The sequence below is a fragment of the Macaca thibetana genome, chromosome 15 (assembly GCF_024542745.1).
Source record: "Macaca thibetana thibetana isolate TM-01 chromosome 15, ASM2454274v1, whole genome shotgun sequence".
Lineage (NCBI taxonomy): Eukaryota > Metazoa > Chordata > Mammalia > Primates > Cercopithecidae > Macaca > Macaca thibetana.
The window spans coordinates 81466808-81494268 of NC_065592.1; the positions used below are offsets into that span (position 1 = coordinate 81466808).

The following is a 27461-nucleotide window of genomic DNA, read 5'->3' on the forward strand; positions in this document are numbered from 1 at the left end:
TGCTGGGATTACAGGCGTGAGCCACCACACATGGCCTCAAGTTAGTCTTTTGAAGGGCTAGTTTCTGTTTAGCCCTTAGGGGGGAAAAGAAACTAATGGCAGTTAGTGAGGGAGGGAGTAGAACAAGGCCTGTTGAAACTCCTTTCCCATCATGGCCAAAACTTAAACTTTTTTAAGGTATCTCTGGGCTCCCCTTGGCCAAGAGATGGTTTGTTGAGTCAGTTGGGAGCTTAGGATTTTATTATTTCTCACATCATTGACTCAATTTGAACCAGGTGACAAAACCTTCTGCTCTCAGTAGTGGGTCACAGAACCTTCCTAATTCCTGCCCTGAGTGTGTCTCTCTGAAGACAATATTAGGCTGGTAGGCTTTCCAGATTCTGTAACCTATTCTTTCAAAGGAAGAGATGCCTATATTTTTCTAGCCAATTCATATGCTTTGAGTATCACTCAAGGGTAAAATTGTTTCTAACAAATCATTTACTAATTAGCAAATGTTTTAAGTGTAGATTTAGAAAGCTAAAGATATATAGTGGCTGCCATCTGTAGTTTGGACTTGTGATTAACTACATTGAAATGCTAACTCTGTACCCTAGAGTGTGAATTACTGATTAGAGTCCTTCAGGTGCTAACTAATTTATGTATTTCATGTTTGGTATTAATATTACTTGAGCTTTGTGGGAGGGCAGTCTTTTCCTCCCCTGAGGTATAGCTGGAAGTTACCTCCTTTGTGAAGCTTTCCTAGATACTCTTAAGCAGACACGGTCCTTCCTTTCTCCCTTGCCCAGCACTCTGAGGATGACTCTGTGGAGCACTGATCCCTCTGTGTTATAATTGTCTATTTACATGTCAGCTACCACCTATAATAGACTGAGCTCCTTGACAGCAGGGATGCTGTCCATTCTTTTGTGTCCAGAATTGGTGGGTTCTTGTTCTCACTGACTTCAAGAATGAAGCCGCGGACCCTCGCGGTAAGTGTTACAGTTCTTAAAGATGGTGTGTCCAGAGTTTGTTCCTTCAGATGGTCAGATGTGTCTGGAGCTTCTTCCATTCTGGTGGGTTCGTGGTCTCGCTGTCAGGAGTGAAGCTGCAGACCTTGGTGGTGAGTGTTACAGCTCTTTAAGGCAGTGCGTCTGGAGTTGCTCGTTCTTCCCGGTGGGTTCGTGGTCTCATTGACTTTAGAAATGAAGTTGCAGACCTTCGCGGTGAGTGTTATAGCTCATAAAGGTAGTGTTGACCTAAAGAGTGAAAAGCAGCAAGATTTATTGCAAAGAGCGAAAGAACAAAGTTTCCACAGTGTGGAAAGGGACCCAAGCAAACAAAGCTTCCACTGGGTGGAAAGGGACCCAAGCGGGTTGCTACTGGCTGGGGCAGCCTGCTTTTATTTCCTTGTCTGACCCCACCCACATCCTGCCAATTGGTCCATTTTACAGAGAGCTGATTGGTCTGTTTTACAGAGAGCTGATTGGTCTGTTTTGACAGAGTGCTGATGGGTGTGTTTATAATCCTTGAGCTAGACACAGAGTACTGATTGGTGTATTTACAAAGCCTGAGCTAGACACAGAGTGCTGATTGGTGCGTTTACAATCCTTGAGCTAGACAGAGTGCTAGACAGAAAAGTTCTCTAAGTCCCCACTAGGTTAGCTAGACACAGAGTTAGCTAGATACAGAGTACCAATTGGTGTATTTACAAACCTTGAGCTAGACACAGAGTACCGATTGGTGTATTTACAAACTTTGAGCTAGACACAGAGTGCTAATTGGTACACATACAATCCTCCAGCTAGAAATAAAAGTTCTCCAAGTCCCCATCCGGCTCAGGAGCCCAGCTGGCTTCACCTAGTGGATCCTGCACTGGGGCTGCAGGCAGAGCTGCCTGCCAGTCCTGAGCTGCGCCTGCACTCCTCAGCCCTTGGGCTGTGGATGGGACCCAGCACCACAGAGCAGGGGGCGAGAGTGGGGGCAGCGCCCCTAGGGGAGGCTTGGGCGGTGCGGGAGTCCACCTTAGGCGGGGGAGTGCAGACATGGCGGGCTGGAGGTCCGGAGCCCTGCTCCGTGGGGAGGCAGCTAAGGCCCTGCGAGAATTTGAGTGCAGCGCTGGCGGGCCAGCACTGCTGGGGGACCCCGCGCAACCTCCGTAGCTGCTGGTCCAGGTGCTAAGCCCCTCACTGCTCTGGGCCAGCGGCTCCGCAGGCCAGGCCGCTCCTTGTGCGGCCCCCCGAGCCTGCGCCCACGCCCACCAGAACTCGCACTGGCCGGTGAGAGCCCAGCACAGCCCCGGTTCCCGCCTGCGCCTCTCCCTCCACACTCCCCACAAGCAGAGGGAAGCGACTCCGACCTCAACCAGCCCAAAGGGACTCCCACCATACCGTGGCCGGCTGAAGGGCTCCTCAAGCACTGCCAGAGTGGACGCGGAGGCCAAGGAGGCGCTGAGTGAGGGCTGCTAGCACATTGTCACCTCTCACTGTGATCCCAGTGTCTGGAACAGTGCCAAGTACATAGTAGGGACTTAATAAATATTGATTCACTATGTAAATGAGACTTTTCCAAAACATGCTTTCATTGATGCCTCTCAGCATTTATACACCTTTTACCAACTTACTACTGGCCAAGTAGACAAATGAAAGCAGTAATCCAGATACACCGAAGAAGACATCTGTTCTTCTCTTTTCTCCCTGTGGAGGGGGAGACTTAAGTGGCTTCTTAACTGGTGTGTCATCTGATCAAGTGGTCCATGTAATGGATGGATGCCAATGTCTGGCCCCAGGCTTCAGCCCGTACCGGCACTGGTCATTACAGAAGACACTGCACCAGAGCTGAAAGCACCTCTTGTCGCTAGGCAGCTGTGGAGTCTACTGCACTTGACCTAGCAAAATCTGCCTAGAGACTGTTAGAGTCATCACACTATCTGAAGTTACCTCCAAACTGCCCTCCTTTTTTTCCCAGGTGGAGTCCTGGCCTCTTAGATATTTTAATGAGGATTTGCTTGTTGACATGTTCTTTATTCACTAAGGTGTCAGCATATTACTGTCTTAGAGCTGAGGGTTCTTCATCTTTTTTGGATCAATACCTCCCTCTAAGAATCTGATGACTGCTCCGGTCCCTCTCCCAAGAAAAACTTCCATACTCGCCTGTTAAAAAAAAAAAAAAAAAAAAAAAAACTTTAAACACATTAAATTTAACAGAGTTTTATTGAGCAAAGACTGATTCACAAATTGGGAAGGCTGCAACAAGAACAGGTTCAGAGAGACTCCATAGTGCGCCACGTGGTTGGAGAGGATTTAGGATTTATGCACAGAAAAAGGAAAGTGACATACAGAAAATAAAAGTGAGGTACAGAAACAGCCGGCTTGGTTACAGCTTGGTGTTTGCCTTAAACATGGTTTGAACAGTTGGCCGCCTTTGATTAGCCAAAACTCGGTGATTGGTAGAAGAGTAGATTACAGTTCACTATGTAGAGAGAAGCCCTTAGATCCAAACTTAAAATATGTAAGGAGGCAGTTTTAGGCTACACTTCATTTAGCACACTCAGGAATACCATTTCAGCTTGAAGCTGTAAGTGTTTGCAGCCCCCTGAGACCACTTAATCCCAAGTTAAAAACCCCTGCTCAGAGGCAGCATCTTTGTTTTTTTTTTTTTTTTTTTGAGACAGAGTCTCACTCTGTTGCCCAGGCTGGAGTGCAGTGGCACGATCTCAGCTCACTGCAACCACCACCTCCTGGGCTCAAGGGATTCTCCTGCCTCAGCCTCCCAAGTAGCTGGAATTACAGGTGCACGCCACTATGTCCAGCTAATTTTTTTTTGTATTTTTAGTAGAAATGGGGTTTCAGCATTTCACCATGTTGGCCTGGCTGGTCTTGAACTCTTGACCTCAAGCGATCCAACTGCCTCGGCCCCCCAAAGTGCTGGCATTGCAGGCATAGATCACTGCTCCCAGCCCAGTGAGGCACCATCTTATTGGATATGGAGACAAAGAATCTGCCTTAGCATCCTGGATTTGTATTTTCTTTCCAAGAATCCTTAAATGAATTTCTAACTTTTGTGAGCCACAAGTTCCTCAGCTGTGAAATTAGTGACATTAACCTCCGCTCTTCAGATTTATATGAGGATCAACTAAAATGACATAGGGAAAAAACGCATCCTAGCAAGTTGATATCTACTTTAGAAATGAAGGAGGTCATGGGTATGTGAAGTCTCCAGACTCAACATGCCATCTTATATGTGTCTATTTCTACAAGTGAGCTGGTGACAACAGTAATCGCTATTTTGGCTCATACATGGGTAGGGCTGATCTTGACTAGGAGGAGTCGATAAGACTCACCAGCTGTGGCCACTGTCTGTGCTGATTGGCTAGTGCCCATGTCTCAGAAACTGCTACATATTTTGACTATTCCTCCTGCACTTAAGGGCATGCACACTCCCAAAATAGACTCAGATTGTCTAAGGAATAATAATGATAAAGAGAAAGCCCTCTTTATCTGGTCTATTTGGAGTCAGTTCCAAAAGCATTAAGAATTTCTGCTGAACTAATGCAGCTAGTTTCTTTCCTGCCACCACTTTCCTTCTAAAATAGTTTCAAGATCTGTGGGGGAAAACATCTAATTACAGTGAACGGACTGGTGGGAGGAAGTTAAGCATTGGGGTTTTCTGCCCTGTGGAACCTTGTCCTAACTTGGGCAGATGGTATCACACTACCTGGTCATCATCCGCTCATTCACTGTTTGACCAGTTGGTCATTCATCCACAAATGTCCTTTTTGCAGGAGGAATGAAGGTGCTAGATCTGCAGATGCTAGCATGAAAAGACAAATCTCCTGCTGCCAAGGTGCTTAAAGTAGTGGAGGTCAGGGGACAAGCAAGCAGACAGGCAGCTGTGAATGCAGACAGGAAGCACCACGAGGCAGTGGGACCCACAGAGTGGTATCAGGGTAGAGATGAGCAGGTCTCGTGTGGGGAGGGAGGAAGTGGACTGCAGAGAAGGTGACGGGGCGAAAATAGCTTGAGAGGTGTGGAGCTAGAAGGGCTCTCACATTTGTTTATTAATATGCCCTGTGCAAAAGAGTGGCCTGATGCCTGGAGTCACTCAAAAGATTTCCAATTCCACTAGGAAAGAGTCTATTTTGGCTTCAGTGGTTGTATGTGCACCCCCTGATTTGCTGTGTGCTGAGGCATTGTGGTGATGGACGCAAGTGCAGAGACCTTGAGCATGTATCAGACTCTGGTTCTTGCCCTGAGTCCTGGAAGGAGGCAGGACAGACATCGTGGGAGACAGGCACCACTGATCAGTGATGAGACCAGACCTGGAACTCGCATCTTTTACTCAGTCCTCTGCCCTTTCTGCTGGATGGTGCCCCCCCAGTATAGGGTGCAACGCACAATTGGAGCATTTAAGGGCCACAAAGAGGACAGATGACCAATGCTTGTGTGTTGATTCTTTGAGCCTGTTATCTCATGGAAAAATCATTTATAAAACTCTGTGTATGGGATGAGTAGGAAATAGAGAGTGAGTATTAATGGGTGCAGGCTTTTTTTGGGGGGCAATGGAAACAGCCTGGAATTAAATAGTGGTGATGTTTTCACACTTTGTGAAATACTAAAAACTCCTGAATTGTACAGTCTTAAGGAACTTTTATTTATTTGTTTTTGAGACAAAAGTCCCTGTGTCACCCAGGCTGAAGTGTGGTGGCATGATCACCGATTATTGCAGCCTCAATCTCTGAGGCTCATGTGATTCTCCCACCTCAGCCTACCAAGTAGCTGTGACTATAGGTGCGCACCACCACATGCAGCAAATTTGTAATTTTTTGTAAAAACAAGGTTTTACCATGTTGCCCAGTCTGGTCTTGAACTCCTGTGCCCAAGCAATCCTCCCACTTCGGCTTCCCAAAGTGCCAGGATTACAAGCATGAGTCACCACACACGGCCTCAGGTTTAAGAAACTTTTAAATAAATGAAATATAGTCATACCAAAACAATAAAAATGGGTTTCGGGGAAAAAAAAGTCTTTAAAACAAACTTATGTATGGTATAATCCTAGTCCTTTTTAAAAAATGCTTTCAAAAACTGGCAGTCAAGTCATAAAAGGACAAATACTTATGATTCCACTCATAAAGTAGTCAAAAGTAGTCAAAAACCATAGAAACACCACCATAAATGTATAATTTTTATTTTCAATTTTAAAAAAGGTAAGTCAAAATCATAGAAACAGAAAGTAGACAGGTGGTTACTAAGGGCTATGGGATGGGGAAGTTAGTGTCTCATGGGCATAGAGTTTCAGTGTTACAAGATTAAAAGTTCTAGAGTTATGCTGCCCAGCAGTGTGAATATGCCTTATTGTACTGTACACTTAAAATGGTTAATATGATAAATTTAGCATTATGTGCTTTTTACTATAGTAAAATAAAAGAAAAAAAAAATGGGGCCGAGTGCAGTAGCTCACACCTGTAACATAATCCCAGCACTTTGGGAGGCTGAGGTGGGAAGATCACTTGAGGCCAGAAGTTTGAAACTAGCCTGGTCAATATAGCGAGACCTCATCTCTACAAAAGAAAAATGTTAAAATTAGACAGGTGTGGTACTTGTAGTCCCAGCTCTCCGGAGGCAGGGGCTGAGGCAGAGGATCACTTGAGGGTAGGGGTTTGAGGCTGCAGCAAGCCATGCTCCTGCCACTGCTGCAGCCTAAGCAACAGAGCAAGATCCTGTTGTAAAAACAAACAAACAAAAACTGGCAGCTAATACCTGAGAGTGAATATCTTTTATCTCTGGTTAATGGGATCGAGAAAATACTTCATGTTATAGAAAGAACAGTGTCTTTGGACCCACACAGACCTAGATTTAAGATTAGCTCTGCCAATTACTAAGTACTCTTTACTATGAACCTCTGTTCTCATCTGTGAAACTGGAATAATGAATCCTACCTCCAAGAATTATAGTCAAGTTGGAAACAATTTACACAAAGTACCAAACACCAAGCCTGGCACAGTAGGAACTGAGTAAATAGTGGTTAATATTTTTATCAGTGTCTGCATTGCTGACATCTCCATCATTTCTATGCATTTATTTTTGAATCAGAAAAAGATGTTATTTAAAAAAATAACCTAGTAGTGCCCCTTGTCCCATTCCTATCAGTTATATTATTATTGTTACTACCCTCTGGAATTTCAATAGCTCTTTGTTTTTTGGGTTTTTTGTTTTGTTTTGCTTTGCTTTTTGAGACAGGGTCTCACTCTGTCGCCCAGTCTGGAGTATAGTGATGTAATCTCAGCTCACTGCAGCCTCAACCTCCTGGTCTCAGGCAGTCCTCCCACTTCAGCTTCCCAAGTAGCTGGGACCACAGGCGCATGCCACCACACTTGGCTAATTTTTGCATTTTTAGTAGAGACAGGGTTTTGCCATGTTGCCTGGGCCCGTCTGGAACTCCTGGGCTCGAGCGATCTGCCTGCCTCGGCCTTCCAAAGTGCTGGCCTAAATAGCTCTCTGTATTTGCAAAAGTGTGTTGTAAGAATCATTCAAAGCCTCTCGATTGGTTGGAGGCTCTAGAATACACAGAAAAAGGCTGCTGCTGTGTATCTCTGCAAGTCATGCACAAGATGGGGAACAGCAGGCTCCCTCTTGCTTACCAGTTCCAATGCAGGGAACTGAGCCCTGTAGCTGTTTCTTTCATATCTCACCCATTTTAAAGAGACCACAGGCTTTAGAAGTAAAGGACTCTTTTGTTGAAGGAGTGTTTTAAAATTTAAATGAGCATTTATTGTTCAAAGACGGACCAACCAGTCTTTTGAAGAATTCAAGGCTCTTTAGAGAAAAATAAAGCCTTGGAGGAGTATCTGAGAAGCTTGTTAGAGGCATGGGAAGGGTCTGGAAATAAAAAACTTCATCTGGAGTTTCTGCCTTCTACCAACAGAGCTGAAGCTAATGCTCTTCTAAGACAAGCAAAACAGATGGTTTGCGTACTTCCTTTCCTTCCTTTTACTTCTTCTGTAATAGACTTGTCGTGTCTGATGTTTGGGCTGACGTAGTACTCTAATAGAGTTAGAGTCTGCATTTTTTATGTCCTCTAGTATGTTCTGGTTGATGGTTGAGGGCAACAAACCAGGAATCCCAGATGCCAGCACCAAGACCTCAGACAGGTCACTTAACTCTCTGAGCTCCATCACCGTTCTCTCCTTGCAGACCTCACAGGGAACAGGCAAAGCTCTATAAGATACAACATCATTATGATTAATCCTATTCTGATTCTGAAAGCAAAGCTCTTCCTACACAAACTCCTATTTCTAAATACTAAATTAAAGACATTTATTTATGGTGTATTTTGTGTACTTGTAGAAATGGAAAGTGTTGAGATAAAACATGAAGCAATGATGACAAAGTGCTAACTTTTTCTTGTTTTAATTTCTTCATGCTTTTTTCCACCTAATCCCCTAGAGTGGTGTCTTAACTGTTAAACTGGGTGGAGATCTAGGAACCTACGTGATCAACAAGCAGACGCCAAACAAGCAAATCTGGTTATCTTCTCCATCCAGGTATGTAGGTATGTTCAGATGTCAACATCTGTAATTCTTAAAGACTTCCAAAATGCAACATTGTGGACCATTTAAGAAATGTCAGCTGAGCACAGTGACTCACACCTGTAATCCCAACACTTTGAGAGGCTGAAGTAGGAAGATCACTTAAGGACAGTTCAGAACCAACCTGGGCGACATAGTGAGTCCCTGGCTCTGTAAAGAAAAGAAAAATAAAGTCACGGCTGGGTGCAGTGGCTCACACCTGTAATCCTAGCACTATGGGAGGCCAAGAGTGTGGATCACTTGAGTTCAGGAGTTTGAGACAAGCCTGGGCAATGTCACAAAACCCCGCCTGTACTAAAAATACAAAAGTTAGCCAGGTGTGGTGGCACACACCTATAGTCGCAACTACTTGGAAGGCTGAAGTTGAGCCTCAGTGTGAGCCCAGGAGGTGGAGGTTGCAGTGAGCCAAGATCACGCCACTGCACTCCAGTCTGGGCAACAGGGCCAGACCCTATCCCCTCTCCCCCGCAAAAAAACAAGTCACTGTCTTATGTTAGTATCCTTATAATTGAGTCTTTCCTGATATTTTGCAGCCTGTCTCATTCTCAGTAGAAAAATTTACTCTAGTTATATAACTTCTCCCTGCTGACAATTTGGATACTGTAAGCAGGCATCAGGATATTAAGAAGATCTGAAGTGAATAGCTTATAACTTTTCCAAATTCAGCCTAGACAGTTTTCCTCTATTAAATCATTGCCCTGACTTTTTAAAAAAAAAAGCTGCTTTTGACCTTGTAGCATTTGAACAAGTTGCACTTTGTCTTCAAAGCAAGTTAAAGTTTGACCTCTACTTGTTTTGAGCCTCTCAGGTAAAGGGTTATTTGAATTCCCTTTGCAGGATGGGGTTGTGTACCCTGTGGAGGTGGCAGTGTTTTATATTGCTGTTCTAGGGCATTTAATCCCTCCTGCCTTTTCCATTGATGTGCTTTCAATGTAGAGGAATAAAAGATTGTGTTGGAGACACAATGCAGCCTGCATAGCATCTGAAAGCCTGAGAACATGCAGTGAGAGATGTCGCTCATCCCTCAGCAGCCTGGCTGCTGTTGAAGTGGTTGTAAGAAAGTAAAAGAGAAATGCCCACAAAAAGCTCTCAGATCCAGTCATTCATTAGCACTTCCAAAGAGAGCATGTTGACTATGAATTGGGAAAGGGCTAGATAAAGCCAGCATAGAATTCTTTGAAAGACTAATGGTATTTGCATTTTTAAAAAATTATAACCTTACTCTACCCCCTAACATTGACATCATTTTTAGGCAATTAATATTATACCATTTATCATTCTGTGATCTCTAATGCTTTGTTCAGAATAAATAGTGTTATGTTTCCTTTCCCCACACTCTCATCCAGGAAGTGTGCTAGAGTTTAACAAAAACAGCACTAGAACTCACTGTCATTCTAGGAAGGCCCTAATTCACAACTCGTATTGGTTTTTAGAGCCAGTTAGTGTGGAGGTTGGAGGATTTTAACCTCTGTGGGCCAGTTAGCCTCTGTGGCTTCAGTCACTCTTCCTGACCCTGGCCATGCTTGAGCCTGTGTGTTCTTATCCATCTCCGGGGGAACAAAGTGGATCAGCTCAGTCCAGCGATCACTTTTGGGGATCATTGGCTTTGTAAATATCGGGCAGGCACCTACCCCAAAAGAATTTTCCCCATATCTGGAGACTGAAAACTTCCATATCGTATTTGGACACACTGTCCAGCAATAGGCTCTTACCCTAGCTGTGTTCAGAAATATGGGAATTTGGAAAGATCTGCTGAGCAAGCTATTTACTGTCACAGATACTATCTTCCTCAAAAAAAATTATATATATATGTGTATATATATGGGGGGGGGCAGGGTGAGACTGAAGAAGTGCCTCGGCGGGAGAAGGCCACACCCAGAGACCACAGGCTCCTGGGTCCACCTCAGGCCCCTCCCCTTCCTGCGTCCAGTTTCCGGCGGATCCAGAGAGGCCACCGCCGGGTAGAAGTCAGGGGAAGGGAGGGAGAGAAGCGTTTCCTGAGGACAATCTCTCAGTGCTTCTGTGGGAAGTGGCGGCAAGATGGCAGCTCCCAGCGGGGGACGGAAGCCGAGTCACTCAGCTGGTCGCTGGAGGCCAGGACGCTGCCTAACACAGCCGTCCCGCTCCAGGCCCTCACTACCAGGACGGCTCTCCCCACTCCCGGCCTGCTGCCCACACAGACTGCGGGGTCTGGGGGAGCAGGACCCTGGACGTCCCGCTCCTGTCTTGGAAGGAGCAGGCCGGAGCACGGGAGCGCCGTGTGGCTGTGCCTGCAAAGGCACAGGATTCCGTGGGAGGATCCCGCAGCTTCGGGCCGTTGTCATTGTTTTCATACCTGTGGTGAATGGCATGACCAGACACACGGTAATGTCTGGAGAAACCTCTGAAGAGGAGTAAGAGGTTGTGGACATGCTGTGGCCCGGACAGTGGCTGCTGAGCCATTGGAGCCTGCACCCACCCAACTTGGCCAAAGAAGCCCCCATACTCTCTGTGGAAAAGATTTCCAGAAGCTGTTGTGTCAATAACAAAGCCTCAGAAAAAAAAAAAAAAAAAAACCATAAAATTATCAACAGTGAAGATCATCCTTGAGTCTGATTTGAAAAGTAGGATGAAATTCTGCAGAGGCATTCTACTGGCAAGATACCACCCTCAGCCAGATCTGCAGGTCCCGGCCATCATGCCAGAGAAAATGCTCCATTTACCACTCCTCAGCTTCTGTTTCTGGTTTCAGAGGTCTGTGTATTGGAGGGGCTTTAAAGCGAGAAGGATCTTTACCCACTTACTCTTATTGGCAGATGTGAATATGGAGGTCCAGTGGGGAAAGTGACATGTCCTGAGTCAGAGTAGAGTCAACAAGAAAACAGGACCAAAAATGACTGAGCCTCTAGTGTATAATGGGCATTGATGAGCTACTGGAAATACGGAGATGAAGAAAACACAGTCCCATCTTCAAGGAGCTCAATCTAGCAAGGGAGACAGACTCTTTGTAGGTGGGACCAGGCTTCCCTGCAGCAGAAGGAAGCTTGAAATTGGTAACGAGCCTCAGCAGGGACAGAGGTAGGCCACCATGCTACCCTGAGAGGATTGCATGTGGACACGGGGCTATGACCTGGCCCTGCTTTGACCCACTAGCTGTGCTATCGGGCCAGGTGGGGCCTGGAGTGGCCTGTGCTAAGGGGCTACTATGAGCTCTTTCCACTCCCCCAAGGCATTGCATAAATAATGTCACTTTCTGTTTGCACAGCAAAATCAAGGACACAATTTTCTAGAACTTGGGGTGCCTCCCCTCTCCCCAGCCCAACAGAAGGTCTACAATGACTGATGGGCCCTTGTTTTTGTTAGAGATGGAACACCCCGCAGGGTTCCGAGTGGTCATTTGTGGCCCACAGGCCACTGGCAAGTGGAGGCAGAGCTGTGGAGCCCTCGGGAGCCACAGAGGGCCTGCTGGCTGCCACGACATGCCAACTCAGCTGCTGCTGGCCCTCCTGTGGGTGGCAGTGCTAGTGATGTGCAGAATCCTGGGACTAGTGCCAGGGAACCTATGGATACCCTGGGTGACCCAGGTGTGCACTGCTGTGGTGGCCTTCACAGTCAGAAGATGACATGCTGAGAAGGGGAGAATCAGCCCAGGGTGAGATCCGCAGAAAGGCCAGGACCAAGATGCGGCCAGCACCTCAGGCTGGAGGGTTCCAAATGAAATGAGCAGGTCCTCCTGTCAGGACCTAGGTTAGTTTCTGAAAAAGCATGAAAAGCAGACCTCCTGAACTTCCCCGAGCGACTGATGCAAAGCGCGTCCTGCATGCTTCACAGCAACGTGGAGAGGATCTTCAGGGGCAAACTGCAGACTATCTGAATAATGGCACTGACCATCAGCAAACTGCAGAGCTGCCTGACCAAGAAATTACGAGACAGAAGCAATGTTTGCAGGCAAAGAAGAAGGGGCCAGACACGGTGGCTCACACCTGTAATCCCAGCACTTTGGGAGGCTGAGGCAGGCGGATCACTTGAGGTCAGGAGTTTGAGATGAGCCTGGGCAACATGGTGAAACCCTGTCTCTACTAAAAGTACAAAAAATTCGCCAGGTGTGGTGGCAGGCACCTGTAATCCCAGCTACTTGGGAGGCTGAGGCAGAAGAATCGCTTGAACCCAAGAGATGGAGGTTGAAATGAGCTGAAATCCTGCCACAGCACTCCGTCCTGGGCAACAGAGCGAGACTCTGTCTCAAAAAAAGGAGAAGGAGGAAAGGCCAAGGCAGGAATGAAACAGGCCAGGAATATTGTAGTGAAGCAAATAGCCTCCCTGTGCAAAGGTGCTATTGTGAGCTCTTTCCACTCCCCCAAGGCATCGCATAAATAATATCACTTTCTGTCACTCACCCCACTGAGTGTCCTGCCTCTGCTCAAGGGTGGTACAATGGGGACTTGGCAGTGGAGGGGAGCAAGGAAGCTGGACATGGTGCTTCCCCAGCGTCCTAGCCACAAGTCCCTCTGAAGAGTGTGGATGACAATGGTGACCTTAGTTGCATCTTTCTAATGTCCTGAGGGGGCAATTGTAGAAGCAAACATGCAAATGTGGGAAGAAATCCAAAGGGGTAAAGAACTCACGGCACAAGTGCATAGTGTGCTGGGGGAGTAGGCCTCTGCTGCCCGCTCTGCCTGAACTGCACCAAAGACATTTGATGAGGCCATAGAGGGAGTCCACGGAGGAGGACACCTACTGCCCGACCTTTAGCAGAGACTAAGCAAAGGGCACGAAAACTTGAACCGCATGTGTCACACCCATGACCACTACAAGAATATGGCCCAAAACCTGGCCCAGAAATTGAAGAAAGACACTTCCAGTTTTCAGAGAGAGATGGTCTGCTATAAGAAAACGGCCCAGGGGATAGGCACAGTAGCTCACGCCTGTAATCCTAGCACTTTGGGAGCCCGAGGCAGGCAGATGGCTTGAGCTCAGGAGTTCGAGACCAGCCTGGGCAACATGGTGAAATCCTGACTCTACCAAAAATACAAAAATTAGCCGGGTGTGGTGGTGCATGCCTGTGGCCCCACCTACTCGGGAGGCTGAGGTGGGAGGATTGCTTGAGCCTGGGAGGCAGAGGTTGCAGTGAGCCAAGATTGCACCACTGTACTCAGTCTCGGTGACAGAGTGAGACCCCATCTGAAAAAAAAAAAAAAAGAAGAAGAAGAAAATGGCCCAGGAAGCCTGGAGGGCTGCCGTGTCCATTGAGAGAGTGCTCCAGGCACTCCAAAAAGAAAATGACCACAATAGGCAGAAATTGGCTGACTATGAGGCCAAGTTCCAGCCTTTTCCAAGCGGCTTTTGGCTCCTGGGGCCCCACCCACAGCTGACAGGGTTCTGGAAGTGCCACAGGGACCATGGGCTGCCAGGGCCCCCAGGAGGGAGGCAGGTCACAATGTGAGGGCTTGGTTGGGGCCAGAGCACCAGCCTGTTTGATTCTGTTTTCCTTGTACCTGGGTCCTGAATGCCCAGAGACTCGGGAACACCAGCTAGTGCTGCTCCCTTTAAAGCGCTTTTGATTGATCTCTTGTTAATTTAGCAACTGTTATTAGTTGATGCTGCAGTTGCTTTTATTGAAGTTTGATTGATACTGTTAGGATCATAAGGTACTATTTTTCAAATAAAGATTGTTTAACATAAAAAAAAATTTTGTTTTTTTCCTCTCAGCCTTTCACATTGGTTCAAAATCTCTTTCATCCAGCTACATTTCTGATTTTTTCTTGTTGTTTTCCTTAATTTTATTTATTTTTAATTAAAAATAAATTTTTTTGTCAACATGGGGTCTCACTTTGTTGCCTAGGTTGGTCTCAAACTCGTGGCTTCAAGCAGTCTCCCACATCAGCCTCCCAAAGTGATGGAGTTATGGGTGTGAGCCACTGCACCCGGCCTGTTTTTTTTTAAAGTTGATAACTTTTCAGGTTCTGTGGGATCAGTAGTCTTTCCTCCCACCTTACCCACCCTGACGAGGTTGCAGTATGGAATAAAGGAGAGTTCTAGGGACACTTGCACATCAGTGCCTGTGCTCAGAGCATCTCAAGCAGTGTGAAGGGGTCTAGAGGTTTCTCAGGCTCTGCCTGGCAACCCAATAGCAGCATCAGAGTATAGGGCCAAGGTCCTGATCCTTGGGCTTGGTGTAGTTTATTAGTTATTTTTATGTGACCCTGATGGTTTGGTTCACTCATTTTTTATCTACATACTGGGAACAGGTTCAAGCCCCAGCATTTGGTTGATAATGCAGGAATCCTTGATCCTTTTATTGCCGAAGCTTCCCTTCCTGGTGACCTCCTCCTAGCCTCAGTCTTTGGAAAAGCCCTCCTTGAGTGCTCAGGCAGATTCAGGTGCCCTTTCTTCTGGGCTCCTGTGCACTCTGTTCTTACCTTCATCAGGGTGCCACATGCACCAGTGTTATCTGATTCCATGGCCATTCATCCATGAGGCCATGAGGAAGTGGAATGTACATCTGGTATACCAAGACATGGCAGAAGCCAGCCTCCAATCTGTCCACATGAATACGGCATTCCCAAAGCGACGTGCATGTGCCGTTGTTCACTGGATGAGCTTGAGGTGGATGAACTAGACCACCAGGCTCTCAATGTCATGAATTTAACATTGAATTAAGAAAAATATTTTTAAAAAATAATAGTTTAGGTGATTGCTGGGGTGCTAGGAGAGGAAAGAATGGGGAATAACTGTTTAATGGGTATAGTTGGCCTTCTGTATTTGTGGGTTGCACATCTGCTGATTCAACCAACCATGGATCAAAATATTTGAAACCAACCATGGATCAAAATATTTGAAAATAAAAAACAATAAAACAATGAAAATGATACAAATAAAAAACCAATATAACAACTATTAACATAGCATTTTCATTGTACTAGGCATTGTAAGTAACCTAGAGATGACTTAAAGTATATGGGAGGATGTGCCTAGGTTAGATGCATGTGTTGTACCATTTCATATCAGGGACTTGAGTACCCACAGATTTTGGTATCTGCAGATCCTGGAACCCCTTCCCCGTAGATACCAAGGAACAACAGCACTAGCTTTCCTTTTGGGGTGATGCAGATGTTTTGGAGCTAGAGGTAGTGGTTGCACAACATTGTAAATGTACTAAATGCCACCAAATTATTCATTTTTAAATGGTTAATTTTATGTTATGTGAATTTTACCTTAACAACTAATAATAGTATAGGTAAGGCACAAGTATAGGTAAGGTAATAATAGTATAGGTAAGGCACATCAGTGGCACAAAAATGGCCCTAATTTTTAAACACTACTGTAGCATAGCAGGTGTCACATGTGAGGTAGCAAAAGCTGGAGATCAAAGTGTGATACCTGGAGACTTATCAGTAAGGGTCAAATGTTTTTTCAGGTTTTGAGAATGATTCTGGGAATTGTTCCAGAAGATCTATTGTATAACTCTTCTTAGATGCTAAGATAAGAAGTCAGATATACACTGTAGCTCATTTTGTGTTATTTTCTAGAGCCTTACTCCAGTCAATTTCTTGGGGGCAGCATTTGTGGAATCAGTGGTTCATCTGAAGGGCTGTACTCTGGAATTACTATGTATTTTTTTTGTCTTCCAGTGGACCCAAGCGTTATGACTGGACTGGGAAAAACTGGGTGTATTCCCACGACGGCGTTTCCCTCCATGAGCTGCTGGGCGCAGAGCTCACTAAAGCCTTAAAAACCAAACTGGACTTGTCTTCCTTGGCCTATTCCGGAAAAGACGCTTGATGCCCAGCCCAGTTTTAAGGACTTTAAAAGCTATTAGGCCAATACCCCAGCTTCATTATGCAGCTGAGGTCTGTTTTTTTGTTGTTGTTATTTTTTTCATTCCTGCTTTTGAGGACAGTTGGGCTATGTGTCACAGCTCTGTAGAAAGAATGTGTTGCCTCCTATCTTGCCCCCAAGTTCTGATTTTTTATTTCTACAGAAGATTTTTTGGATTGTCTGATTTCCTCCCTCACATGCTATCCCTTATCTTTTACAATGTCTTATGCCTATCCCTGAATATAACAACCTTTAAAAAAGCAAAATAATAAGAAGGAAAAATTCCAGGAGGAAAAATGAATTGTCTTCACTCTTCATTCTTTGAAGGATTTACTGCAAAAAGTACATGAAGAGCAGCTGGTCAACCTGCTCACTGTTCTGTCTCCAAATGAGACACATTAAAGGGTAGCCTACAAATGTTTTCAGGCTTCTTTCAAAGTGTAAGCACTTCTGAGCTCTTTAGCATTGAAGTGTTGAAAGCAACTCACATGGAAAGACCGTTTCTTATTTGTGATTTGTGGCTGCCAGGGTGTGGCCTGTACTGGGTTGTCCAGGAAGACCCAGTGCTGTTTCTTCCGCATATTCACATATGTGTCTGTGTGTATATATGTATTTTCAATTTAAGGGTTAGTATGGAATCAGCTGCTACAAGAATGCAAAAAAATCTTCCAAAGACAAGAAAAGAGGAAAAAAAGCCATTTTCGTGAGCTGAGTGATATAGTGTAATAAACAAAATCATGGAGCTGAGGAGGTACCTTGTCAATGTAAAGGGGCATATAAATGAAAGAGATACTCATGTTGATAAAGAGAGCCGCGGTCCTAGACATAGTTCCGTCACAAAGTAGTTGTCCCTTTGTGGACAAGTTTCCCAAACTCCCTGGACCTCTGCTTCCCCATCTGTTAAATGAGAGGATAGAGCATGGTTGATTCCCAGCATTCAGTGGTCCTGTCAAGCAGCCTCACAGGCGAGCTGTAATTCCCGTTGGGTAGATGAGGGGATGACAAAGAACAGTTTTTAAGTTATATAGGAAACATGGTTATTAGTGTTGCCCTATTGAGATTTCAGTTGAATTCATGTGAGAATAAAAGCCATCCTTGGCCAGGCACGGTGGCTCACACCTGTAATCCCAGCACTTTTGGTGGCCGAGGTGGGTGGATCCCCTGAGGTCAGGAGTTCAAGACCAGCCTGGCCAACATGATGAAACCCCATCTCTACTAAAAATGCAAAAATTAGCTGGGCATGATGGCAGGTGCCTGTAATCCCAGCTACTCGGGAGGCTAAGGCGGGAGAATCGCTTGAACCCGGAGGCAGAGGTTGCAGTGAGCGGAAATCGTGCCATTGCACTCCAGCCTGGGCGACTGAGCAAAACTCCATCTCAAAATAATAATAATAATAATAATAATAATAATAATAAGCTATCCTTTATTGTACCCTTACTGGGTTAAGCCTATTATACCACACTACCTCATTTTAATTTTTACTGGCCTGCACTTTATACATAAAGCAACAAGCCTCCAGGACATTAAAATTCACACAAAGTTATGCTCATATTATTTTCTTATTTAAAGGAGGATTTATTAGTGGTCGGGCTCACACCTATAATCCCAGCACTTTGGGAGGCTGAGGTGGCTGGATCACCTAAGGTCAGGAGTTTGAGACCAGCCTGGCCAACATGATGAAATCCCATCTCTATTAAAGATAAAAAATTAGCTGGGCATGGTGGCATGCAGCTGTAATCCCAGGTACTTGGGAGGCTGAGACGGGAGAATTGCCTGACCCCGGGAGGCAGAGGTTGCAGTGAGTCGAGATCGTGCCTGAGCGACTGAGTGAGACTCCGTCTCAAAAAAAAAAAAAGAAGGGTTTGTTAGTGACAAGTCTGTATTAATATGTAGCAAAGCCTTTTCCAAAGGGTGAATAAAAACAGATTCCATTAAGTTAAGCTGGGAGCAGTGGCATATACCTATATTCCCAGCTACTTAGGAGGCTGAGACAGGAGGATTGCTTGAAGCCAGAAATTGGAGATCAGCCTGGGCAACATTGCAAGATCCTATCTCTTAAAAAAAGAAAAAAAAAACCTCTTAATAATAAAACAGTATAAACAGAAGCTAAATAAGTAAAATATTTTCTTTCTTCTGAAATAAAATTATTTTTTGAATCTGATGGAAATGTTTAAGTGCAGTAGGCCAGTGCCAGTGAGAAAACAAATAAAATCATACATGTTTGTGTGTGTGTGCATCTTGCTTCTACTGAAAGTTTCAGTGCACCCCACTTACTTAGAACTTGGTGACATAATGTACTCCTTTATCTGGGACACAGCACAAACTTAAGAGGTATGCAGTGGGGCTGCTGTGACATGAAAGTGGAAGATAAGGAATCTGGGCTCTTATGGGGTCCTTGCGGGCCAGCCCTTCAGGCCTATTTACTTTTATTTTACATATAGCTCTAATTGGTTTGATTATCTAGTTCCCAAGGCAGTGGGAGATCCCTATTTAAGGAAGGAAAAGGGACCCAGCACAGTGGCTCATGCCTGTAATCCCAGCACTTTGGGAGGCTGAGGCGGGTGGATCACCTGAGGTCAGGAGTTCGAGACCAGCCTGGCCAACATGGGGAAACCCTGTCTGTACTAAAAATATTTAAAAATTAGCTGGGCATGGTGGCTCGTGCCTATAATTCCAGCTACTCAGGAGGCTGAGGCAGGAGAATCGCTGTAACCTTGGGGGTGGAGGTTGCAGTGAGACGAGATCATGCCACTTCACTCCAGCCTGGCCAACAGAGCCAAACTCTATCTCAAATAAATAAATAAATAAGGAAGGAAAGGGACTTCAAACACATGAACAGCAGCCGGGGGAAGAATCAAAATCATATTCTGACAAGCAAACTGGAAAAGTACCACCGTGTGGACCAATCGCCCCCCCACCGCAGACCCTGGGAGCATCGCCTCATTTATAGTATGGTCCAGTCACCAACGTGAAGGATGAGTTTCCAGGAAAAGATTATTAAATGTTCACTATAACATATTGGAGGAGGTGAGGAATTGCATAATACAATCTTAGAAAACTTTTTTTTTCTTTTCTGTTTTTTGAAACAGGATCTCACTTTGTCACCCAGGCTGGAGGACAGTGGTGCAATCAAAGCTCATGGCAGCCTCGACCTCCCTGGGCTCGGGCAATCCTCCCACAGGTGTGCACCACCATACCTGGCTAATTTGTGCGTTTTTTGTAGAGATGGAGTTTCACCATGTTGCCCAGGCTGGTCTCAAACACCTGGGCTCAAGTGATCTGCCTGCCTTGTCCTCCCAAAATGTTGGGATTACAGGTGTGTGCCACAGGTGTGCATCAGAAAGTTTTTTCTATTATATTTACCTTCTTGAGTGGGTAGACCCTCAGCCACATAGAAAATAAAACGTGCCAGCATGACTTACCATGACTTATTTAGCTCTCTCGAGTTGCAAAGAAGCAATGAGGTATGTAAAAGAGAACCTGGGTTTTTGAATCACAAATTCTAGAATTTAATTGAAGCTCTGCCTCTTGTTTGTTGATACACTGGCCTCATTTTTTTTTTAATCTATAAAATGGAGATATCTAACATGTTGAGCCTGGACCTACAGGCAAAACACAGTCCTGATGTGAGAAGCACTCAATTCATGACAAGTGTTGTTCTCACGTGCACAGCGTAATTTCATATTCACATTGGAGGACTTCCCCCAAAATATGGATGACATTCTCTACTCAACCTTGAACTTAATCAAAATATTCATTTTACTTAACTTCGTAGTAATCAAAATATTCATTTTACTTAACTTCGTAGTAGATTCTGTTTCCCTGGAACCATTCATCTTGTGCCTTACCATGCTTATATTTTACTCCATCTTATGTACACCTTATAAAAATATTGTAGCCTGGGCAATTTCTCAAAAAAAAAAAAAAAAAAAAATATTTGACAGTTTAAAATTTGCATTAAATTATAGGTTTACAATATGCTTTGTCCGGCTATACTTGCCCCAAATTCTGACAAATGCTTCTGCCACCTCTAAAGGAAGACCCATGTTCATAATGATGGAGTTTGTGTGGATTAACCATGCAAGGTTGCCAAGGAAAAATCACTTTACACTTCCAAGGTACACACTAAGATTAAAGTAATTTTAGTCCGTGTCCAGTTGGATTCTTGGCACATAGTTATCTTCTGCAAACTAAAACAGCTACATGCCAGCAAGGGAGAAGGGAAGGAGGGGCGAAGTTTTGAAATTTCATGTAAATTTATGGTGCTGTTCAAAACGACAAGTTCATGACTTTCTGCGTATACAGTAAGAAATTCGCTTTTTGTTGTTGTTGTTGTTGTTTTGAGATGGAGTCTTGCTCTGTCGCCCAGGCTGGAGTGCAATGGCGCAATCTGGGTTCACTGCCACCTCTGCCTCCTGGGTTCAAGCAATTCTCTGCCTCAGCCTCCCGAGTAGCTGGGATTACAGGCACCCGCCACCACACCTAGCTAATTTTTGTTTTTGTTTTTTTTCATTTGTTTGTTTGTTTTTTGAGATGGAGTCTCACTCTGTCACCCAGGCTGGAGCGTAGTGGCACAATCTCGGCTCCCTGCAAGCTCTGCGTCCCGGGTTCACGCCGTTCTCCTGCCTCAGCCTGCCGAGTAGCTGGGACTACAGGTGCCCGCCACTACGCCTGGCTAATTTTTTGTATTTTTAGTAGAGACGGGGTTTCACCGTGTGAGCCAGGGTGGTCTCCATCTCCTGACCTCGTGATCCGCCTGCCTCGGCCTCCCAAAGTGCTGAGATTACAGGTGTGAGCCACTGCACCCGGCCTAATTTTTGTATTTTTAGTAGAGATGGGGTTTCACCATCTTGGCCAGGCTGGTCTTGAACTTCTGACCTCGTAATCCACCTGCCTCAGCCTCCCAAAGTGCTGGGATTACAGGAATGAGCCACTGCACCCAGCCAGAAATGCCTTTTAATCTTTGGTTTCACTTAATTAGCCAGGACACTTGGAGTGCATCCCGAAGTACCTGATCAGTGGCCCCTTTGGAGTGTGTAAAACTCAGCTCACTTATATCCCTGCATCCGCCACAGAGACAGAATCCAAGCTCATATGTTCCATCTTCTCTGGCTGTATCGCTTAAGGAATGGAAGGCACCAGAAAAGATTTATTGAAATGTTTATTAGCTGAAGATTTATTTAGACAGTTGAGGAAAACACCAACACCCAGTAGTAAAATTGGCTCTCAAAGATTTTCTTCTCCTGTGAAAAGCCAGACCTCTGAGGCCCCATCCAGGTAGAAATACTAGTGCAAGAAGGGCCTCTGCTGTCCACTTGTGTTTCTGTGATCTGTGGAAACATTGTTAATGCCACATCTTGACCTCAAATTTTTTAGCTCCTGGCCGGGCGTGGTGGCTCACACCTGTAATCCCAGCACTTTGAGAGGCTGAGGCTGGTGGATCACCTGAGGTTAGGAGTTCAAGGCCATCCTGGTCAACATGGTAAAACCCCGTCTCTACTAAAAATACAAAAACTAGCCGGGCATAGTGGTGCAAGCCTGTAATCCTAGCTACTCGGGAGGCTGAGGCAGGAGAATTACTTGAACCTGGGAGGTGGAGGTTGCAGTGAGCCAAGATCACGCCATTGCACTCCAGCCTGAGCGACAAAAGGGAAACTCCATCTCAAAAAAAAGAGAGAAAGAAAGAAAAAAATGTAGCTCCCGTGTCTGCCATCTTAAGTGTAAAGGTGGCTAAATTATATAAAAAAATAAGACAATATCATTTCCCAATTACATTCCTTTCCTACCCCACTCTACAATGCTAGTTGAGATTTTCCCAAAAGAAAATGGCTTAAATAAAACCCTAAGAGAAAGAAAAATTTTAAAACTCTCCAAAGCTCAAAAGTAATAGAAACAGATGAGTTTGGAGTCAGGATTTCTGTGTAAGGTTGTCTAGGCTGTGTACTGCACAACTCCAGGTGTCACTATTCACAGAGATTATAACTACAGTGTGAGGTGAATGGTGCCACTGACAGCTATGCAAACCGTCCACAGCATAGCCACCTGATCCTGCTGGAATTTCTCTTGCCAATCCATCAGCAATTCCCCTTGTATGTTTCACCAAACATCCCTTAAATCTGCCTGCTCCTGCCCATCCCCAGTGGAGGTCCTCATCATTTTTCACCTGCATTTTTGCAGGAGCTTTCTTATATCCACCTTCCTCCTTTTCTCTCGGCCCATCATCTATCTACATGGTCTCCAGAGTAAGCTTTCAGAAAGGCAATCTCTTATCTGTAAAATGTAAGCAGGACCAAGGCCAAGTTTCTTAGCCTGAAAAATGTGCTTTTCTGACTGAACTGTTCAGACACTGACTGTACATATAATTATGCTTTTCTACCCCCTCAGGCTCAACACTTTGACTCCAACAATCCCAAATCCCCAGATCCCTAAGTGTGCTGTACTATTTCACATGGCTCTGAGACTTGGCTGGTGCTGTTTCCATTTTGGTCTTTGCTCCCCACATCTCTGCCTGGGGGGTAGATTCTACCCTGAAAAATGCTCTTGGCACAGCCTTGCAAACTCCTCCTCCACTCAGCCTCTGCCTGGACGCCCTTGATTGTTCCATGTCCTCAGCATATCATGTTTGTCTTTCCCAGCACTGACTTACCATGTGTCACCCCTGCTGGGCTGTGCCATCCATGAGGCTAGGACTGTGTGTCTCCTTTGTTGACTGTTGTTGCCCCAGCATCTCACACAGTTCCTTGCACACAATTAGGGCTCTATAAATGTCAAATAAATGTGTTATAATTGTATGTTTAAGATTGTTGTTCAAATAAACTCTAAATAACCCCAACTCCAAGAGTGTTAGCAAGAAATACAAATTTTACAGAGGAATGGCTGGAGGTGGGGAGGGTGTCCATGGAGTGAGTTACCTCACACAGGCACAGAAAACTTGAACCTCCTAAGGACACTTTTATTCTCTCTCTCCCATTTTTCTCTCCTGGATTCCCGTTGTCTGGTTGCGTTTCTCTCTTCTCCACTACTCCACTTCCTCAAAAATTCCTTTAGGGTTTGTTCTTAAGCTTAGGTAGGTTTCCCATTCTGAAAAACAAAGTCCTGGTAATTATCCACCTTACCTTGTTGGGGATGTGGACGGCAAGACGCTCAGACTCCATGACTCAGGTACATTGCAACGATTAGGCTGAAAGTTCCCTGAAAGTAAGTGTCCACATCTTTTCATGTTTGGTTCCCAGGGCTCACTACAGTTGTTGGTATAACATAGGCATTCTAATATCTTCTTAAAGAATCAATATCGTTAAAATGGCCATAACTGCCCATAGCAATTTACAGATTCAATGCTATTTCTATCAAACTACCAAGGTTGTTTTTATTTTATTATTTTTTTCTTTGAGACAGAATCTCTCTATGGTCACCCAGGCTGAAGTGCAGTGGCGCGATCTCGACTCACTGCAACCTCCGCCTCCCGGGTTCAAGTGATTCTCCTGCCTCAGCCTCCCAAGTAGCTGGGATTACAGGTGCCCGCCACCACACCTGGCTAATTTTTGTATTTTTAGTAGAGACACAGTTTCACCATGTTGCCCAGGCTGGTCTTGAACTCCTGACCTGGCCCGAAAACTCATTTTGTTTAGATACATTAAGGGAAATCTCAGAATAATCAGCTAGAAAAATTGAAAATGGTTGCCCATGAGGAGGGGAGAACTGTTATTATTTATGTCAAATAAAATTTGTTAGAGGTCATTGATTTGCACTGTGTTCCTGCACCAGGCCCCAATAGACCAAAACAAATGGAGTCACTCTTGCTGAAGTTCCGTGTCACCAAACCAAAGCTAAGTGGTTTATCTTACCTTCTGGGAAATTAGGGGAGATAAATCATAGACAAATCCCCAAACGGGCCAGTTTTCACTGGCATAATAAGAAAGTCCTCTCTGTTTTAACTGTATTAGGAAAGTAACTCTGAAAAGACCAATCCACTTTTTGGTCCCTGTTTCTGTTTTCTTCTAACCTCCTCTGCCCACCTCACTGGAGTACCTTTTCTGAATTTTTAGAAGACATGTTGCCCTGATCCATGAATTGCAAATGAAAGCCAATTAGATCATTTAACTAAATTCATTGTAATTTTGTCTTTTGACATTTGTAAACAAGCCTTGTAGTACTTGCTAAACAATGGGCTGGGCGCAGTAGCTCACACCTGTAATCCCAGCAGTTTGGGAGGCTGAGATGGGTGGATCACCTGAGGTCCGGAGTTCGAGACCAGCCTGGCCAACATGGTCAAACCCCGTCCCTACTAAAAATACAAAAGTTAGACGGGCATGTAGCATGAGCCTATAGTCGCAGCTACTTAGGAAGCTGAGGCAGGAGAATTGCTTGAATCTGGGAGGCAGAGGTTGCAGTGAGCTGAGATTGTGCCACTGTACTCTAGCCTGGGCAACAGAGTGAGACTCTGTCTCAAAAAAAAAAAAAAAAAAAAAAAAAAAACCTTGCTAAACAACATATGTTTATTATTTGATAAATTATAAACAATAAATTCAAAACTTTAAAGAGAAAACATTTTATTGATAGCTCACTGAATACAAATTTATAAAATATTATTTAGGCATTAATTTTGAGTTACACATTTTCACCCATCATTACAGATATTATATGGAGTTGCTGGAGTATGAGAAGAGTGTCTTCATCCCAACAGCTTTCAAAGTGAAGCAGCAGCTCATGCCTGTAATCCCAGCACTTTGATAGGCCGAGGCGGGTGGTTCACTTGAGGTCAGGAGTTTGAGACCAGCCTGGCCAACATGGTGAAACCTCGTCTCTACTAGAAATACAAAAATTAGCTGGGCGTGGTGGCGCACACCTGTAATCCCAGCTACTCAGGAAGCTGAGGCAGGAGAATCACTGGAGCCCATAAGGTGGAGGTTGGAGTGAGCCAAGATCATGCCACTGCACTCCAGCCTGGGTAACAGAACAAGACTCTGTCTCAAAAAAAAAAAAAAAAAAAAAAAAAAAAGTGAACCTCTGGGTCCCCCAGATCTCTTCAGAGATATGTAATGTTCTCCTTCTTCCAACTACATAACTCTGTGAGCCTGGGTTTTCTTCATATACTCCAATGAAAACAACATATTGCAACAGATGGAATGAAGAGACAAGTAGAAGAATCCAGCTGTTTTCCATTAAGCCAAACATTACACTTGTCAACTGAAGAATTCTGAGATTAATAAATTTGCAAAGAAGAGCTTTATTTCTCCTAAAAGATTGCAGCCTGCAGGGTGGTCATTCTGACAGGCTGAGAAATGTAGTCTCTGGCCAGAAGCCAAAAACAGACACTGAGGGTCAGAAGAATAAGACAGGCATTTATGTTGAATAGGATGACCAAATATATGTATTCAATAAACTATAGGAGGAGTCATGAATAGTCATGAAAGGAGAAACATGCACATGCTCAGTTGAGTTTCATGCCTCTCCATGGGATGCATGTGCAAAAATTTGCAGCATTAGCATGATCAGAGGGTGGAGTTTTCTGTCCCCTGACATCAAAAGGTGAAACAGAGGACACAGAAACCCTCACTGTGCATCCTCTGTAAACTGGCCAGAACCACTCCATTGTGGGCAGTCTATTATGAGGAAGGAATGCTGGTTAGTTGTGCAGAAACTGCAAAAGGAAGGGGCAGCGTCAGACCATTGGTTGATATCAGCGGTGCAGCTCGTCCTTCCAAAGGGCTGATTTCTGTTTAACCTGTAGGAAGGAAATCCTAATGGTGTTTAGCAATGGAGAGGGTATAACAACACATCATGGCAGGAACTCAGTTTTCAAGGTTTCTCTGGGGTCCCCTTGGCCAAGAGGTGGTGTATCCGTTTAGTCAGCTGGGCAACTTAGGATTTCATTTTTATTTCTCAGAGTTTTATAAAACTCTAAAATAATTATTTGACAGCCAGATGGGAGGGGGTCCCTGGAGAAACTCCAACCAGCCTGCCCACTGGGGTGGAGCCTCAGGAGTTTGCAGCAGGGAAAAGCCTGGTGCCTCCTTTTCCTATGTGAACCTGGGATTCGAGCAGCCTGGTGGGAAGCACTCTAGCAGGGGACTCTGGCCTTGCAGAGGATCCCTGTTCCCCCCAACCCTTTATTTCCCATTTTCACTTAATAAAACCCTGCTTTACTCACCCTTTAAACCATCTGCAAGCCTAAACTTTTGTGGCTGTGGGATGGACAAGAGCCTTATCTTTAGCTGAACTAAGGAAAAGTCCTGCAGTGATTCCATTCTTCCCACCAAATATGTTTTGTTTTGAAAATATAGCTATTTATCGTAAATATGTCATTAATATTGTTAAATCGAATTTAGCCTAAAGCTGCCTCCTTACATAGTTTAAGCTTGACCTAAAGGTTATTCTGTACTTAGTGAATTGTAACCTACCTAGATGTGTAAACAAGACTGTGACCTACTCTTGTGACAATCATTGGATTTTGGCCAAAGGAGGTCAACTCTTGACACTGCTTTCAAATAAGGCAAATATGGAACTGTAACCAATCTGGCTGTTTCTATACCTCACTTCTGTTTTCTGTATGCCACTTTTCTTTCTCTGTCCATAAATCTTCTTCCACCACGTGGCTGTGCTGGAGTCTCTGAGCCTACTCTGGCTGAGGAGGCTGCCCGATTCTCAAACTGTTCAATTAAACTCTGTTAAATTTAATTTGTGTAAGGTTTTCTTTTAACCATATAAACAGATGAGTTTATGATTGTTATGTCTTTTTTCCTTTCTTTTCTTTTCCTTTTTTTTGAGACAAGGTCCCACTCTGTCGCCCAGGCTGGAATACAGTGGCATGATCACGGCTCACTGTAGTCTCGCACACCCAGGCTTAAGCGATACTCCATCTCAGCCTCCTGAGTAGTTGGGAGTACAAGCGCATGCAACCATGCCTGGCTAATTTTTTTTTTTTTTTTTTATAGAGATGGGGTTTTGCCATGTTGCCCAGGCTGATCTCGAACTCCCGAGCTCAAGCGATTCTCTTGCCTCAGCCTTCCAAAGTGCTGGGACCACAGGCATGAGTCACCACACCCAGCTATTATTTCTAAATTAATGAACAGATGACCATTTTCAACATTTCTCAGTT

General features: G+C 44.8%; 1 protein-coding gene across 2 annotated transcripts in view; it reads left to right on the forward strand.

Moving 5' to 3' along the window:
- FXN (frataxin) overlaps positions 1 to 16783 on the forward strand; it is a 38686-nt gene extending 21903 nt beyond the window's left edge. The window contains exons 4-5 of one of the 2 annotated variants that reach the window (XM_050761244.1): positions 8424 to 8521; positions 16177 to 16783. In XM_050761244.1, the coding sequence (XP_050617201.1) occupies positions 8424 to 8521; positions 16177 to 16327 (249 nt within the window). In that variant the 3' untranslated portion in view covers positions 16328 to 16783. Of the gene's footprint in view, positions 1 to 8423; positions 8530 to 16176 lie in introns of both variants that reach the window. The other variant, XM_050761246.1, reaches the window with a different exon arrangement.
- The last annotated feature ends 10678 nt before the right edge of the window (positions 16784 to 27461 follow it).